Here is an 18711-nt window from a genome sequence, read left to right as displayed (position 1 = left end):
TTCCCTAGACACAGGAGCGCAGGTCTTGGTTCCAGGTTGATTAGCAGAGAGGTGCAGGTGCGTGTGCTTACTTGTGGGTCGCCTTTGTTTCTCCTCCCAGTGCTCTGGTAGGTCACCCGGGCATGGGTGGGGAGAGACACACACCATCCCAGCTGCGTGTTCCTCAGGGTGCTCTGAGAGCCAGGAGAGCAGGATAGGACTCTTTGCCCCACGACCACTTTGGCAGGAATATGATGGACCCCCGGGTGTGTGCTGGACAGGGGAAGCCCAACCTGTCTTTTTCCATTGAAGAAATCTTAAAGAAACCTTCTGCCAGCACTGCCCTAAGCAGTGAAACCAGGAAGAGAAGGAACTACGCTGAGAGACGTCCATCCTTAAAAGCAGGGTCACCACTGGCTGTTGGTAAGTACCAGTTATAACACTTAATGAAAATTCTTTCTTACTGACCTCTAGAGCTGTCGTATTTGATTATGTAGAATTTTTATTCTTTACCTTTTGTAGGAATCTGAGATTTCCCTAATCATTCATTACATATACAGAAATAATCTTTTAAAAATAATTTGCTTTCAACCTCACAATAGACTGTGATCTGTGGTTTTGTGCATTTTAAAGCCCCACCGTCACTAGAGAGGTGAGTATGCAACCTGAACAGCTATGGCAGGTAGCTGTCCTCAGTAACAGGGAGAAGTGCTTGTTGTAAACAAATACAACGTCCTCGTGTCTTTCACTTGAAAAAACAATACTCGTGTTATTAAAAAAATAGACAAATAAATACCTGTCATAGGGAATGACAAGTATTCAAACTCAGGAAACTAGCCTAAAACTGCTGAATCTTAATGGAATTTTTGGAGTTTCACTTATATCAAGAGTTGACTGTTTTCTGGAATTACAGCCAAATCTCATATCAGCACCCTTTTCTGATAAAACTGACCACTCACCCTAAGTAGGAGAAATAGTCTGTAAGGGTAATGGTAGCTAAGCAGTTTTAGAACTCAGTTGCTGGAACAAGAAAAGGGAAAGCATATATAATTAATCATTTCTGCTTATCATCATGGACACTAGGTTCTTTCATGAACTAAATAAAAGCAACTAGTAGAAAACTTTCATGACTTTGATCTGAGCAAAGCAGCAACTGCATTAGCCTTTTTGACTTCAGTTTTTTCAGTTTAGTTACACTGGCCTTGAGTGAACTTTTACCCCCACTGAAATAGTCACAAAGAGAGATACTCTCTTTTTTTTCCTTAAACAAATACTAATGCCCAACATTTTCTGGATTTAATATTTCTTCTTCTTTTTTAATCTACATCTTCCGTGAAAAGGATATGTCTTATGTATGCAAACACATCTACTTAATTAAAAAATTACCTGTAGTTTTACAGAAAATTTTCACTCACCTCTCACTCGAATGCTTTCAATAGAGCTTAATGCTACACTTCATTTTCTGTAATACAGGTCTTTTCATGGCTCAGCACCCCATTTCCCAGGACACTGGATGAACCACCCATTAGTAAGGGAGAGAGTCTTTTTCCAAAAACCTGGCAGTCCAACTAACCATTATCTATTCACATAGTTTCATGTCCTTTTATGTCTAAACTGGATACTGACCTGGACTGGAAAACAAACAAGACCTAAGTGGGGAAGAAAACTACTCACTAGTGTAACATTAGTCACTGGTTGGACTGGAAGTCCCTAACACTGCCATACTTGCACAGGACATTTTATATTAAATCTGTTTCACAATCGATATGTTGAAGCCTAGTTCCACTGCGTGTCTTTACTAGGTGCACCGCTCCAAGCACGAGGTCTGACAAATTTGTGCAGGACATGCTGGGTTCCTAGGATTGTGTTACTGCTTTCCAGTGCAGCCTCAACCCAAATGACTCTACCTGAGCATACAGTCAGTTTTTCACCTTGAAAGCAATGTAGGCAGAACCACCAGGCCTTGCCTTTAACTTTGCTTCGTCACCTAGACAGAGAGAGACTTAGCTGTACCAAGAGATTATAATGTCTCTTCTCACCCCTGCTAGAAAGCAAGGTTGGATTAAAATAATTAAGACAATGCAAAAAGCTAACTAATGAAAACATTATACACACTTGAAGATTCACTTGACTGTCACTGGGGTGGAAAAATAGGAAAGATGTAGAAATCTTCAAAAATAATATACTTTGCTTTTGCAATTGATCAAGGATGTTTAAAAAAGAGAATGAAAGAGAAACTTTTTCACTGTTTGTTTCTTACTAACACCAAAGAGATACCTAAGCTTATTACCCTTTGCTTTCTGAACAGAAATGTTATTCATTCAGGGAAGTTTTATTAATTTCAGAAGTTCAATACCTTACACTGTACATCTTGGGATAATTGCCGTATTTCATCAAAGTTGTTTCACTTAACACCATATAACACTAGCATTAAACAACTTGTGTAAATAGTCAGCCATATCTAGTATGGCTCAGTGCTGGCCAAGGTCAGGGAACTGAAATGAGCTAGGGAATTTGTTGGAAATTCCAGATGGGACACAAATCCAGCTGCTTTCTCATAACAGTTCAGTTACAGCAAAGAAGGAAGTACTAAAGGTCAGGGCTGAGTTATATCTTACTTTGGATTTTAAGAACATTTTCTACATCCCCTGTGGTACGTATCTGACCAAAGCCATGATCTATATGAGAGGAAGGAAGATCCCTATGGCATATGAGATCCATATAGCACTACATACATACTCGCGGCTACCTTAAGTTAAATACTGAGGCCAAAGAGTCATCATCTGACGTAGACAGTCTATGTACCAAGATCACACCTAAAGTCTAAACCTAGCCATTATGAGCTGAGGAGATGGGTGGGACCAGAGAAACATAAGACGCAGATTTTCAAAAGTGGTTGGATTCAGTGGTCCAATGTTCAGACCCAACGATCTTAGAGGTCTTTTCCAACCTAAGATTTTAAATGAGGGGCATAGACAAAGCTTTCAAAGAAAACTCATGGATGCTGGACCAGATGATTTCTAGAAGTTGATTCTAACCTAAATTATTCTGTGAGTCTCTGACAAAAAGGATGCTGTAATGTATAGTGCCAACCTCTCATAGGAAGCTGGGGCAGGACTTGATCATGTATGAGGACATCTCTGGGTCTGACTCCTAAGTTCACATGTTTTTGTGAGTGTAATTCCAGTGGGACTTTTGGAGTAAGGAGTGTGCAGTCTTCTCTGAAGCATTTAGCTTCCCAGTTGCAGTATGAGCCGTTGGGGAGTTCACCATACAAGAAAAACTACTGGATGACCTGGAGCTCCAGCTGCTGAAGCCTACTGAAATCTTTGAAAGACTCTTACCAAGTTAAAAAAACAAATAATGAACAAGGAGACATTTTAGTATGCAGTCCATGCTTTTCCTCTCATTCTTTTGTCAGAATACCTAGAAGGGGAAACCATGGCCTTTGCAAGGGACACAAACAAACAGTTAGCAAGGGTTGATCTCCTCCCTAGTTCCAGCTCTTTCATTTAAACCAGAGAAGAATATCACACCTATTTCAGAAAAAAATAATTCTTCTGAAATTCCAAGGAATATGATTTCAATGTATTTGAAAGTATATCTGAAATGATGTTTCTACCAATGAGGTTTCACCTGCAGGAGGTTCTTTATCAAGTCAGGAAAGCCTGGGATGAGAAATTAATAGTAAAAGCATTAACAGATACAGTAATTTTGTCATTCTGCCTGTGTTATGCTCCATTACGTCAAGGATATGTGAATTTATAATACAACTACTGCTTCACATACAAATGTCAGTGTTGTGATTGTTCACTTTTAGTAGCACTCCACCCAGCTTTATCACAAAAGAGGAAACAAGCTGAAGGAATCTAACTGAACAGATACCACCTGGCCAATACAACTGAATTACCCCACCTATTACAAGGAAAAACAATATACCTGGGAGGGGAAAAAAAAGGAAGGCTTAAATGGAACCTATGTAATCTGAAATAACCTACTGCTTCCAAAAAGAAACCCTATTATCTTGCCTTAAATTTTCCGTCCTTTTCTATATAACTATTTAAACCATTTTTAGCCACAAGTCAAAGTTATTTCTATGTGTGACAGCAACAAATATCTCACACTGTGCTGGGCTGAAATATTATTGCCATCCCTGGAAAAACAAAACAAAACAAAACAACATTCCCTGAGGGAGTTCATAGGTATTTTTCAGAGCTCCGTGCCTAAAAAGCCATGACTTCCAGCAATCTCCTTAGCTGGTCAGGACAACAAGCACCAGAGAAGGTTGCAAAGAAAACTTGACTAGACATTGGGGATCCTAACTCTCAGCTGTGTACTTTAAACCCAGTAGTATCTACCTTCAATCTTTATCTCCAAAAAACTTCCTTGATTTATTCAGCCTCTCTTTAAGGTTCATGCCATTCTAATTTACTTCTTCGGTCTCAACAGATTGTCTAACTCTTTTTCACCAGTTCACAAAGACATTGGCATTTTCCCATCTGCCCTGAACTGTCTTCCATTCTCTCCCTGTTCCCCCTACTTTAGTCTGTAATTACTCTATCCATGCTCTTACATAAATTGTGCTCTTACCCCTCTCACTGGGGTATGTGAGCATGACAGAGACAAATTTTGGGGAGGGAAGTTGTATATGAAAGATGAAGACACGTGAAAAATCTTCTATAATTTAGAAAATGCTAATGTTATTCTTAGAAAGCTTTAATAACTCCCCATAAGAGCACCTTGCTTGCATACCCTTCCATTTTTCATTACTGTAGGATATAAGCATCATCAATTCTGTAACATATTAATTTTCACAGCATCACATTTAGCAAAGGAGTGCAAGTAGCCCTTAATTTAAGGTTGGGGGACCGAAATAGAAATCCTGGGCTAAGAACTTTTGCCAACACTGATATCCTCTGAGCTCTTGAGAAAATCATTTAACCCCAACCCCATGCTAGTGACCACTCTCAGGTCTATCCTTCTCCTTTATCCCACAAATATTGTTCAAAACCTCACCAGTTTTCTCACAAGAAAACTCAAATGTAGTTGATACTAAAGAAATTAAATTAATCTCGTTTTGCACAATATGCCTCAAACACCAGGTTTTTGACCTCATACCAGGTTTTTAAGGCCTGCATGGCTGGACACATGTAATTGTGTTTAGAAAGTTACTCAAAGATTAGTGATAATTTGAATAGATAACATTTGAACAACCATTCTGTATTTACATGAGGCTTTGGCTAATTTTCAGAGTTCTTATATAACTTTGTTGTCTTCATGTCGGTGTCAACCCTCTATAAAATTCCTGTTGTGGGGGCTTTTACTGAGGGCAGAATTGGAATTGGGTACTTCATCTCCACATGTTATATTTATTGTTGCTCCAAAGCTGGTTGCAAATAGAACTTGTTATTTGCTCAGAAAATAAACTTCTGAAAAGTCTAAAAAGTTAAATGCTTTGCCGATGCCAGATCTGACAACTTAAATATATAAAACATATATGTAAAATGTATATTAGAAGGTGAAGTTTCTTCCAATACCATCTGTAGTGGTTCACTTCTGCTGCCATTTAGATATGAGAAGGGAGAGGTGACCAGCCACAAGTGCCACAAACCCCAGAGTGTAGATGTGTGTGATTGCTCAGGAGTGCAGTCTATTATAGCATTAAGATGTTAATGTTTTTTGGCAGTAATAGCAGACAAACCTGTACTGTCACAATTGCTTCAGGGTTATGCAAACCATGGAACTAAAATTCCCCAATGGGTACGTTATGTTTATGTGTTGCCTCTTAGTCTGCCTCTCCAAGCAAAGAAATCCAGGCATGGAACAAAACTAGAGCAAATTCTGGATTTGCCATTAAAACAGCATAGACACAATTGCCTTGTCTCTGAAGAGCCAAGCCTAAGCCTTGACTGCAACTACCAAAGGCAGCACATAAACCATTCAGCATTGGGGTTTATGGTAGGGCTTTAATATAGAAAAGGAGAGTGGAGAGTGGGAGTATTTGATATGCCTCTCTTGGGATGCCAACAGCCACAAAGCTTCCCAACATGTTATATTTCAGTGCATGGCTTTGCAAGGTCCATTTACAAGGAAGAATAAGAACTCATACAGTATTCATAGGGCAGAAAACTAATCTGGAAGAACTTTGAGGTGCCCCTGCTACACACTGAGATAATGCTGTTAGTAATAAGGCAACGCTGTGGCTGAAGAAAGGTTGTGGCTTCTGTGGCCAATTTCCTAACCACTCAGAGTCAGGTGACCTAGCACACGGCATCACTGGTTACTGCTGAGGTTACCTTAGAGATTGTTTGTAACATCCATGCTCAAATCTAAGTTAACATTACAGCCGCACTTCATGAAAATGGACCAATATGTACTTCCTCTGTTTGTCCTGTCAACAAGAGCGTGCAGGTGCTTTCATGAAGATGAGTTCGCTGTCAGTACCTTCCCAGATATCACCTGTCACAAAGGCAGATGGGAAATGCTGAGAGCCTGGGCAAAGGCTGCCTTTAGAATTGTCCAATGCCTAAATCAGAGCAACAGGTAGCCCAGATGGAGAAGAAGGGATAGATGGACCTGAATCGGGGAAGACACTGACCTTTAGCCTACTCATTGGCCCATTTTCCTATAGGGAAGATGCATCTCAAGGGACATTTAAGGAAGGATTATATTTTTAAAAGCATTTGGCATCCAGCAAATTCCATGGCGATCTTTGCTGTCAGATTGTTGGAGCAGCTCCATATCTACAGTACTTCTGAGTTCTTCAGAAAAGGCAGCTACTAATTTGGATACTGAGAGAGAAACTGAAGTTTCTTGATCATTTGGTCATGTCTCCTTATTTCTACAGTCCTTTTTAAAAATCTCCTACAAGGGCCATTGAAAGTTTCAAGATGGAAGGAAGCAGAGATCAGGCTAGATTTGGTGATCAAATTCACCAGGATCCTGTCCCTGCAACATGAGGTAATCTTGGCATTGATGCGCAGAAGGATTAAGGTCATTTTAAATATGATCGGGTTAGAACAGTACAGTATCTAGGCCACTTTCTTCACACCAACTAGAAGCTGTGCTTAACGGTGGTTATTTTACTCAAAGCTGTCTTGTGCTGTGTCCTTCACAGATTCCAGCAGCAGGAGTCAGTTAGAATGTGACTTATCTTCAGCCAGAATGCTTCTCCCAACCACATGTGCTACACCCATGGCCAGAGCAAAGAGAGTGCAGGCAACTCACTGCAGAAGACCTAGAGGCAGCCCAGTGTCCCTCCTGGGTGAGGACATAGGACGTGAACACCTGGAAGGCAAAAGAAAACATGAGGAAGAGGAAGATCAGCTGTGTGATTTCCCAGTGGACCATCCACTTCATGGTGAGTGCTTCTATATCCAAACTTTCTCCTAGAGTACCCCAAAACCACAACTGTTACCTTACAGTTATGTACATGGCAGTACCTAGAAACAGACATCACAGAATGTTTCCAACTGGCTGAGTCACAGTAGATGGTCATAGCTCCTGGATGATTCACAGGGATGATGTCTCTTCACTCCTGCCATCAAAAACTTGGAGAGCCACCCTTTGAGCTAAAGATCTACCTCAGGCCTGACAGCCCTACCAATGTTAGTGCTTTGGGTGTTTATTGTCCTCCTGCTTGGGGTAGCAATCTACTGAGTTACTATGTCGGGCAGTCTTACTCCCAGGGTTGTGCAACACCCATTTCCTGGTAAAAGTGCATTGCACAACGTAGGGAGAGCAGCTGCTGAATATGCCTAGTCAGCTCAGTGTGTTCTCTACACCTTGGACCCGCTGCACGGGTGATGGGGAGGTCATCAGCACACACATAGGCAAACTGTTGATGTGCAGAGATCTGGCAGGATTTGTCAGGCGCAATTTTCAAGCTTGACCATGTTGGTAGATCTGCTAATTTGATTAGTTATAAGCTCTGATAAACAGTCTATCTTTCAACCAAAGCACTGGACAGTACAAATATTTTTTTTCAGTATGTTGCAGCAAGACTTTAGGCTAAGCTATCCTTAGCTAAGCTAAGGATACATGGTACCTGAACAAGACAAGTTCCTGACATTCAGACAGTAATTTATTAGTAGCATGTGACAAAAATTGCCATAAGTTCTTTGAGTTTGAGGAAAGGTAAATACAGATGTTTATACTACACTCCAGAAAACAGGTTTCAGTAGCAGCAGAAAGGTGTTTCCTGCACAATTTGTTATTATTTTCTCCAGAAAAAAAAAAAAAAAAAAGGAGTTTCATTTAAGTCAATTGAAAACTTCTAATGGGCTCGTGTTACCACAGGTGCAGGGTTACTCAGGTGGCTTCCCGGAGATCCACGCATCATCCTTGATCCATACTCTGCAAGCTGGCAGTGGAAACAAATTTTTCTGTAAAATGCATTTGAAAGAAAAGCCTTGTTTCTGCTGCCACTGCTAAGGGTTGCATCGGTGTTGTGACAAGCTGCTGTCTGCTCCTCCTCCTGCACAAGATGGCCATTAGTCTTGATGCAGAGAGAAGCCTTGTAAGATAACTAGATATTTTAGACTCCCTCTATCCTTTAAACTGCACACAGCTGATGGCAGCAGGGCAAAATCCTGTTTCCTCCTCACAGAAGAGCCAGGGCTGTATGTATCTGACACTCAGAGTTGTCTCTGAGTATAAAAATAGTATATTTTGTGTGTGAGGGAGTCCCCAGCTATGAAGATCACATCAGAGCTGGGAGTTGGCTGTCCCAACTTGGCACTTAGCCTCACTGACCAGCACCATGGTCTGTATCAGCCTCATCAGTGAAGCAGAGAAGGAAGCACGTAATTGTCTGCACAAAACTGAGCCAAGATGAGCAGACCCTTTCAATGGCAACTTATATTTCAAAGGCATTTTAAACAAAATCCATCTGTACCCTGGTGGCAGTGGGGTTTTGAAACCAAGCAGAGGTTTAATGATCTGCCATTTTCAGGGCTACTGGTTCCCATAGTTATCGAGCTTTCGATACAAACTGGCTGACGAAGGAGGGACGATCCTAAAGCACTGGATTGGTATTTTCCCCACAGTGCACAAACAATGATGTTTCGGATCCTGTTCATGCACTGTGTCATTTTTAGCAGAGAGCCAGAGGCCTGGGTTTAATGCTGGTCTTTCCAGCATCGTAAGCTTCAACCTTCTTCTTCCACTTTACATTAGGGGAAAATGTTGATGGATCTTTTTCCCTTGCCCCTGGTTGTGGCTGGTATCACCTTTCCCTGATGAAATCAGCAGCAGCACCTCCAGGAAGGGTAGATTGCATCATCCCTGGAAGCAGTCTGTAATCCTCACAGCTCAAACTGATTGCAAATTAATTTCCCTTTATGTGCCTATCGACTCTGGGGTGCTTCAGATGCACTTTTGGCATTGTAGCCAGAGACTGGTTACAGGTCCTCTGGCAAGACACATGGGGCAGTGCCAAATGCCCACAGCATATGCCATGGAGGTGCCCTGAGGATCTCCCTCACACCCACACCGAGGATGCCTACAACCACCCAGGGGAATGGCACCAACCTCAGCAGCAGGAGACATTTCTGATGTGAAAGAAATCAGAGGTCCTTGGCGGGTGCTCCCTCACCTCCCTTTCTCAGCCTACCTCTATCTGTATAAAGCACATAATTTGTGAGGAGGGGCACTGGGCTCCGTCTAGGCATACACATCTGTTTAATTGTCAAGGAACAGAAGAAATCAGGAACATCATACAATCACTTTGGAGGCAGGAGGGCTTGGCTTTGGTGTTTTTTTGGATAGGGTGAGAAAAGTGAGGAAGAGGCTATGACAGTAACCCCTTTCATGGGCAGGTGGTCTGAGATAACAAGAGCATCCTGGCTGTGACCCAGCACATGAATTTGAAGTATATTTCCAGGAAATGCTGTAACAATGAAGTGTCCTTAAAAATGTGCTTTTCCCACAAAAATGGCTTCTGCCACTAAGCGGTTTAGAAATGCGTTGTCATTTAAGCTAAATAGATGTATGCCCTTATCACAAACCATTTGCAGGAAGCAATGCCTCTTGTACTTTGAACTTAGAGACTGCATTGTAAGCAAAAAACAGAGAAGAGTCCTCATATACTAGAGACATGCTGACAGTGGTACTTGGTTTGGCTAAGCCCTCATTTGAATTTGGGAGCCTTCATTCTCAATGTGGGATGCTTTCGCCAGAGTGGCTTTCTTCATGAAGAGCTCAGTAGAACCTTTTCAGAAAACCTGGATTCTTGGGAAACAGCATTGATAAAACTTGTTTTAAAAGGAGATTGTTCTAAGGGAGACCCTAGTTTTAGCTGTCAGTACAGACTCCGCTTGGGCCAACTCTCTGTGGGATGAGTAACTGCAGCCACTTTGCTATGTGCAATCACCATCGCCGCCAAAGCAGGACAAACTCTTGTGGCTGTCGCTCAGCATCTCAACAACATGTAAACACCCAAATCCTAAGCTCCCACTTTCCTTTTAATTAGTTCTCTTTTTTTGCTCTAACATCCTTGGGACTTGACCAGTTGACAACAGCCAAGCACTGGAGCCTGAGAGGACAACATATCCCCATGCCTGCCTGACCTGTGGCAGCTCCTGATAGAGACTACCATGTCCAAGATACCAGCTTAGTTCAGATCCTCATGGGAAATTATTTTGCAATGTCTTTTACATGATTGTATTTGTGTGTGTGTGTGTTTGTACTGTAAATATTTACATCCAAAGACAATGAGTCAGTGTGTCCAACGTTGCACATGGGTAATGGTTCCAGTCTTCTGCTCAAGCAAGGGAGTAGTCAGTGCCTTGGAGAAGCCAGATGGTTGCATCACTTTAAGATACTGGTGGTTATCTAGTCTCATGGGGTATCTTCTGTGGACAATAATTCAAGGACAGGATAGACCATGCTTTAAAAAACAGAACTGACTCCTAATTCCACCAGAAACTGAGGGGTTCTGGCTGTGAAGCCCAGGTGGTTCAGGGACTTGTGTTATTTCCTGCAGCTCATGTCTTCATTACTCACTGTAAAGGAGGCTGCCATAGTGAGTCAACATCACCTAAATATTTCCATAGTAGAAATCCTCTGCACAATGCTGACTGGGAGCTCAGGGATCTTTTTATTAATCTAATTCTTTTATTATGATGATAGCATCTGTGATCCCAAAGCATACTGACAAATTCTGATGGCAATTATCATAAAGACAACGGAAAGTATAGAGATAATCTCAGTTCTGGAGAAATTCCAGTGTAAATCATGTTCCCCCTGTACTGATGCCAGTTGCAGACATCTTTAGCTTAGTGTTCATGTTTTGTCTGAAGTCATAAATTCGCTTGTACTGTTCATTTGTGGACAATATGGTCAAATCCGTGTACCCCTGTGAAACAGCATGGTTTATCTCTCACAGAACAGTCCTTTCCCCAATATACTGACTTATCTTAATGCATTTTTGAAACACCCAAGAGACAGTGAAGCACTGCATAATCACAGTCCCAGATAAATATCAGCTGCCCAGAATATGCCAATGGGACTGTGAGAAAGGGCACAAGCATCCCACTGTCCTGCAGAACAAAAAGAAGCATTTTAAATGAAAAGAAAAAGCAGGAGGGAAAAAAATGAATGCCTATATACATAGTTTGGCTGCCATGAGCTGTCTTACCAGTCTTTTGTTTATCTGTGTGAATAGTCCCTGCAGCCCTGTGTCTCTGAAGCGCAGTGTTCCTCTATATACATTTAGAAATGCCCCAGACCATTGACCTTGTTTTGGTGGGTTTACCTGAGGCATTGTTGAAGGCTGGTTCTTTTTTTTTCTCCCTCTTTGAAGGCTGACTGTTTATAATGACACCCTGGATATTAAATGAAAGGCACAAAAGCTGAATGCTTTGCTCTTGCCCTTCAAACATAAAAGTCTCACTGATACAAGTAAGCACTGAATAAAGCAAAGCTATCAGTAGTTGGGGGACTATCATAAATTTCATTCATGTAGTTTCTTCATGGTTTTGGGGTTTGGACTTTCATTTAGTTAAAGCAAATGTTAGCATTCAATGCTTTCCACAAGCAGTCCCTTCTTTCCTGAGAATTTTGAATCCAAAGGGTACCTTACACAAGACTAAGAGGTTAATTTGTTCCTGCTGGTCAAATCTGTGTAACGTGACCACTTGTAAAGTTGATGGCACATCTTGATAAGTTTATTTCAAAGGTCTTAATGAGTACTTGGCTTCTCTTAAATTGTCCTAGAACTTTTCATTACATCCCTGGGATATGGTGCTTTTAATTACTGCTCTTTGAAATTGAGGGCAGGTGTTCTGCTCACTGTATTAGCAAGCCCTTTATGCTTAAAGGGGAAACATCAGAGACTATATACCAAAATAATGATGGAGTTATGCTTTCTTGGAAGGGAGTACAGACTCTGAGGCAGGGATGTAAATAAGCATACCTGACAGATGTCTAGATGTTTGCAGGTACAAAGAACCCCAAAGAGCATGAATAAAGTAGAAAACAGGCTGTCTGTGAAACCTGCAATAAGCTCAGCTTTCTCCCTGGGCAAATGGCTGGTTTCTCACAAAGGTGTTGGACTAGAGAGTGTGGGAAGAGTGGTGGGGAACCTGCTTTCCTTGTTGAGAACCATTATTGGTTTAGGCTAACCACTGCTTTTAAGATGAAGTTTGACTATGGCTAAACATTCACTGAAAGTGCATGTCAAGCTTGAGATTTAACAGAATGGGGAATGTACACATGCGTGTACCCCAAATCTACTTTGGCCTGAAGGAGTTCATGAAGGTGCAGGCACTTCAGCCTAGGTACAGACCTGATGGATGGACTCAATCATCTTAGAGGTCTTTTCCAACCTTAGCAATTCTATAATTCTCTGATATTGAAGTGTTGGAAACTGGCACACACCCCTGTCAGCTGAGGCCCCTCGAACCGTGGCCTGCACGCTTCATCCTTCAGATGTTCTGCTGACCCCTGGCTGTGCCAAAGCTATGCACAACACCATTTCAGACACCAGCACTTATAAACGCTGTCATCACTTTGCTGGCAGATGAGAAAGGTTAAATTCACCAGGGGCTCAGGCTGATGGTGAGCACGATCCTCCAAACAAACTGTTCGCATGAATGGTTTCATACATACTGTCTACTCCTTGCCATCTCCTCTGACAAGCAGATAAGAAACTCCCCTGGCCACCATTGTACAGCTTGCCTAAACAGGTTTCTGGCCTGATATTTTTAGCATTCCTGCTCACACTACCTGAAGTCTGTACCTCTCTGCATTTCAGTCTTGCTGTCAAGTGATTAAGGCACTGCACTCAGCACCAAGGTGGAAGCAACTTTCTGTCAAGGAATTGTGGACTGCGGGGAGGAAGTCAAGACTTTAAAGGTTCAAGTTGTGCTTCTCTGTCTTAACTTGGGCAATGCCTGAACAGTCAGCATCTGGATGCTAAATGCTGCATTTCACTGCAGGAGGCTTTATCTGGAGCACATTGTACCTACCCCATTAGGATCAGTCTCACTGGCTATGCCAGTGCTTCTCAACAAAGGCTGAAAAACCACTTTAATAAAGATTAGCCACACTGCAATACCCCCACCTAAATATTGCAGCACAAGCTCTTTTGAAAGCCATAAACCACCTCTTTATCCAGGAGAGGGACTGCCATGGGCACTTCTCTGTATACAGAAAACCACATTTTGTCCTGATGCCATCAGCACTGTGTAATACTGTGTAACCCTTTGATAGAGTTGCAACTGTGGGCTTTTTTTCCATGGGGCTGCCTGTCACAGGCAGAATGTCATCACAAGTGAACCACATTCAGAAAAGCCACAAGAAGAAACTGGCTGGGAGACCCATATATCTAATTGGAAAGAAGAGAGAGGAACATCTTTTTAAAAGGCAAGAAGGAGAAAACAAAACTTAACCATATATAACGAATCTCTTTTTCCAACACATGTGGGTTTGCTTCTGAGAAACAAGTGATTCAGTTAACTTTGTTACGCAGAAAAAAAATGTATTTCTGAGGATATGTAGCTAAAGCCACTTGCTTGGTTACATAACTGCTTTCTCCTTGTCAAAGAAGAAGCAAAATCTTTGGATCTGGCTACTGTATACCGTGAAAGAGTGTCTGTCCAGAAATGACCAAGAGGGTTGCAGGAAGATAAACTGACCCCACCAGTTTTCACTTACCTAGATTACCTCCTCCAAAGCATATGTGCCAGCACTGACTTCCAGCCTTTCTCCTGTGTTTTTAATTCCTTATCTCCCCAGTGTATGCACCTGTGTAATGAGACCAACTAGACTTGAAACAGTCCTAGCTTGCTAAAGGAATAAGTGCAAATGGGGAATGCAATTGCAGAGATCTGCCTGAGATGGCATTTTTCTAGCTGGTTCAGATATGCAGGGCAGCTCAGAAATGGCAGTGCAAGGTATACCATTGGCTATTTGCCTACTACAGATTATAGCCCAGAAGAAATTTGCCCCAATTATGGCATGGTTGCAGCTGCACGGCCTCTACTTAGCGAAGTGTAAATGTGAGCAAACATATTCAAGCATTAGTATTCAGTATTGATTTGCTCATACTTCTGATATCTTGAAACTGTGTCACACAAGACAGTGAAAATAAGCCATTATATGCTAAGCTAAAACTGTATATGAGGAATTGCAAATCAGACTCTTTGAGCTGTGCATAGTATTAAAGACCTAAACTCCCTTACTTTTTTAGGGAAGAAATAATGGGGTGGCTTTACTTCACATGGCTATTGGTAGGTCAGAGATCACATAAAAAAGTTAGTTTGGTGAGATTGCTGGAGGCCACGTTGTCCAACCCCAATTCTACGCAAAGCCAGCTTAAATCAGATTGCTTAAGCCTTTGTCCAGTCAAGTTTAGAATACCTCCAAGGACTGAGACTTCACAGCTTCTGCAGGCCCACATCAGACTACCTTCATGATGAAAACATTTTTTTTCCTAACATGTAATCAGAATTTTCCTTGGCGCAACTTGTAGCCATTGACCTCATCCTTCTACTCTGCACCTTCAAGAATCTCTGTTTCTACAAAGTTCAAATGTTGCAACTTGCTCCAAGTCTGACCTAGTAATAAAGCAGATCTGCAGAGGATAAATGAGCCTGCTACTGAATTTAAAGGAGCTATACTGCTTTATCAGCTTGGAGAATCTGGCCCTTCCAATGTCAGCAGCAAGGCAATGTATAGACAGATGTATCTCTAAGCATCTGAAAATGCTGACATATTTAGCTGCCTGGTATTTTCAGGCTTGGTTTCAGCAGTCAGCTAACCTGCAAATGACTTTCACAGAGCATAAAAGCACATTGAATATCCCTAGCTTTTACATAAAAAATGGCTCAGGAAACTCAGACAGAGTCTTATTTCCCCAGAGACTCTATAGCCACATTTGAAAAGCCAATGTTACACTTTCAAGACTTTCTAGTCTTATATCTTCCACCCACATTCTTTATTAGACTGTAATTCTGAAAGCTGTTGTTTGCTATGGGATCTCTAAGCTAAGGTCCCAAGGCAAAGGGAAGTATCACAGCTACAGTCACAGAAAGTTTCATCCTGCAAGGGAAAAGGTTAACATAGAGTCCCAGATTTTTTTGTACTTCGTAATAGTTTTAAAAAAAAAAAAAAAATAAAAAAAAATTACTGATTACTTATAGAAAAAATGCACTTTTCTAGGTTTTCTACTGGCAAAAGTTTTGATTAATTCACAGGTTTCTATTTTGTTAGCAATTTAGTTTTATTTTTAAGTTGAAATCAAAGCTTGTCCTTCAGTCTCTACTGGCCCATAACTGACCTCACGGTACTGTATTTTTTTCAATCTGATGAATTTTGGCTTTGAAAAATCTGGTTTCAGTAGGACTGACACTTCTGAACACTATGTAGACCCTTCCCTTATGTAAGAGCCTTGTCTGTAAAACAGACAGTTCACCTTTCAAGAAGGAAAAATGTGAAGGGTTTCAGAGTGATTTGATAGGGAGTTTCTTTTGTCTATCACCGAGTTATCTGGGTTATTTTCATACCAAATAAACCGATTTGAGACACCAGCAACTCATGAGCCAGTTCTCTCTCAAACCATGCTCTCTAGTCCTGGATGCTTCCTAGGTGGTAGTGGCATACATAGAGTATAGTAAGCCATTATTTGACAGACGCCTTGTCCATCCCATTTCCAGCAGCTTAAAATACTGTGTGGTTCAAGGCAATGGATCTGTCTCTCAAGTACCATAAGGTGTCCCAGCTCAGCTAAAAGCTGCTTCCCAAATTTACACCAGCTGTGCACAGCCTTTGTCTTCTCATTCTCATATACTCTTTGTAGCAAAGATTTTGCAGGTCCTTCTGAACTCATGATCTCCACTACTGACTTTATTCCACACCTGAGCCCTGCAGACATGGTATTGCATTATTTGTGACAGCTGATTTCTTGAATCTGTCCAGGTCGATTAATCCAGTGAACTCTGTACCAAGTGTCCAGCCAGCACCCACATCTTTCTAAGCTGAAAGCTAAGGAGAGATACCCACATTATCATCTCTGTCTCTGGTGTGCATGAACATACGCAATAGCAAGAGGTCCTGCAGGAAGCATGGTCCTAATAATGTAAACCACTCCATCATGTCTCAGGTAGTCTCTGACTTAGGCACTAAAAAGTCCTGCCTTAGCTTTGATTCCCCATTATGAAGAGTAAGTGATAGCTGCCATCATATGTGCTTACAGAAAAGAACGAATGGTTGCTGTTTGCATAGTGCCTGTCATTATGAGGTCTGATCCACCTGGTCTTTGGCATTTAGTTCAATTCCATCATTGTTCAGTTCAGTCGTCCCAATTCTTTTAACTAAGGCTAGTTAATGTATGAAACAGAAGGGTTTATACGGGACTAAATTCATTTTTTTTTTTTGTATTCTGATAGAACACTAAAATACACCTTTTTATTATTATTTGATGTGACATCTTATGTTTTAAAATATAGACAGTTTCCTTCTTGCTTTGCACAGTCATGAAATTATAATCCAGTTCATTAATCTAATATGGGGCAGGGGGGGGTGTAAGTTTTTTCTCATTCAGAAACACCTCAGGATGTAGCCAGGTTTGTTCTCTTTCTTTCAAAGGTTTTCTGATTGCTAGAAGGTGCACAGATTGCCTGGGCATACAAAAACTGGCAGGACAAGAACTCTGCCAGCATCCCAGATGTTTTTGTACACTTGGGACCACAGGTACAAGGAGCTTGGTCACAGTTTGAGCTTGGATTTCTTGCTTCATTCTGGAAATGCTTGAGACAGACTGCAGCTTCTCCCAGATTTGTAGAACCAGTCTTCTACCCTGGACAGAGGCAGGAACTGAGCTCAGTGTTCAGGGAGACATACAGGACTTCTCAGGGAGGCATCAAATTTCTGAGACTGTGACAAGGTTAGGGCAAACTTCGCTTATTGTGGGGATCTACTACATGTACTGCTCTGTAGTAGAGCAGTGTAGATACTCTAAATTGTATTGATACAAATACGGCGGAGAGATTCACTACTGTATGAGAGAACATAATATGCTTGACAAAATACCATCTTGGTACTCAGTCTTACCTCTCTGGAGTATCTCCCTGGAGCATAGGGAGGTCAGTCCCCACACAGATGTGTGAGGTGAAAATCTTCCAGACAAGAAACACCATTATGAATTGTGAATCCTATCGTATCTACAGGGGATGTAGTTTCCTGAGATTCATATTGTCAGTACTGATATTTCCCTTTTATTGGATGTAGCAATAAACCCTCCTTACAGATATCTTTTGGGAAGGTTTAAGCAGATGTGATCAGGGCTTCTTAGGAGACAGTGCCCATTCATACCTTCAGCATAAACACACAAAAATATTTCTCATTTCAAATTTTTGCTCCAGTAATGCCATCAAGATTCAATGTAAATAACATTTTTCTCTTGAGGCTGAAGCAAGAGCTGCAGTTTAATGAATAGTACTTTGATAGTCTGGTGGAAAGCCTAATGATATGGATTTAACTGTGTTGGACATCAGCTTTATTAGGCTGTTTCTGAGAAAAGGTAGTATTGACAGTGTTTATGATAAATGACAGTCCTCAGTTATTCTTGCATGACTGGTTTCCTTTCAACATACCCAAAAGTTTTAGAAAAGATGAAATATTCGTAGTGGTATCCTGTCTCAGACTCTTTCCTACCAAGTCAATGAACAGAATTCTTATTCCTTGTTTTCTGTGTCAACAGAGTCACAATGAGGTTTTGATTAGAGATGAAAAATGCCATTTTCTGGTTGGCACAGAGCCCAATTTAAATTGGCCAAGGCATTTAGTTACCTTTTCACAGTTTTAGCCCTCAAAAGGAAAAGCATATGCTAATGGCTGAACAAAAAGGGAGGAAAAAAAAGCACAAAGTCCCTTTGAGGGACTGCTGTTCAACTGTTCCCATTAGGAAGGGCATGCATCTAGTTAGATATGAATTCGTAGTCGTCATCAGACCATGGAAGACCAAAAGCAGTTATTCAAAGTAGTCATTTTTTTGAGCAACATGGTTTAATTGACAATTACTTCAGGTCACTGAATAGCAAACTCATCATAGTCACTAACGATATCAGAATTTTTATGCTCCTATCAGGCTGCAGTTTTCTAAGCTCACTAGAAAAAACCCTGTGCCCTGTGACTCACTGCACTTGGGGCATGGCTTTCTGTACTGGCTGTTCAATGTCAGGTGGAAGATACTCCACTTGTGCATCAGAGAGGATTCCAGCCTTAGGACAA

General features: G+C 41.3%; 1 protein-coding gene and 1 long non-coding RNA gene across 3 annotated transcripts in view; one reads left to right on the top strand and one right to left on the bottom strand.

Annotated features, from left to right (window-relative positions):
• Positions 1-230: 230 nt before the first annotated feature.
• Positions 231-18711, top strand: part of ISX (intestine specific homeobox) — a 28441-nt gene continuing 9960 nt past the window's right edge. Inside the window, exons 1-2 of the mRNA XM_027879565.1 lie at positions 231-402; positions 7097-7339. Of these exons, the coding sequence (XP_027735366.1) occupies positions 231-402; positions 7097-7339 (415 nt within the window). The remainder of the gene's footprint in view (positions 403-7096; positions 7340-18711) is intronic.
• The window catches only part of LOC114055445, a 10732-nt gene continuing 8931 nt past the window's right edge, over positions 16911-18711 (bottom strand). For both annotated transcript variants that reach the window (XR_003570725.1, XR_003570724.1), the window contains exon 3: positions 16911-17278. This is a non-coding gene — a long non-coding RNA (uncharacterized LOC114055445). The remainder of the gene's footprint in view (positions 17279-18711) is intronic.

Source organism: Empidonax traillii, unplaced genomic scaffold (genome assembly GCF_003031625.1).
Source record: "Empidonax traillii isolate 1590-97213 ecotype Southwest subspecies unplaced genomic scaffold, ASM303162v1 scaffold55:size2822071, whole genome shotgun sequence".
Taxonomy (NCBI): Eukaryota; Metazoa; Chordata; class Aves; order Passeriformes; family Tyrannidae; genus Empidonax; species Empidonax traillii.
Note: the sequence above shows the minus strand (reverse complement) of the source record. Positions and strands in the feature narration are given on the sequence as shown.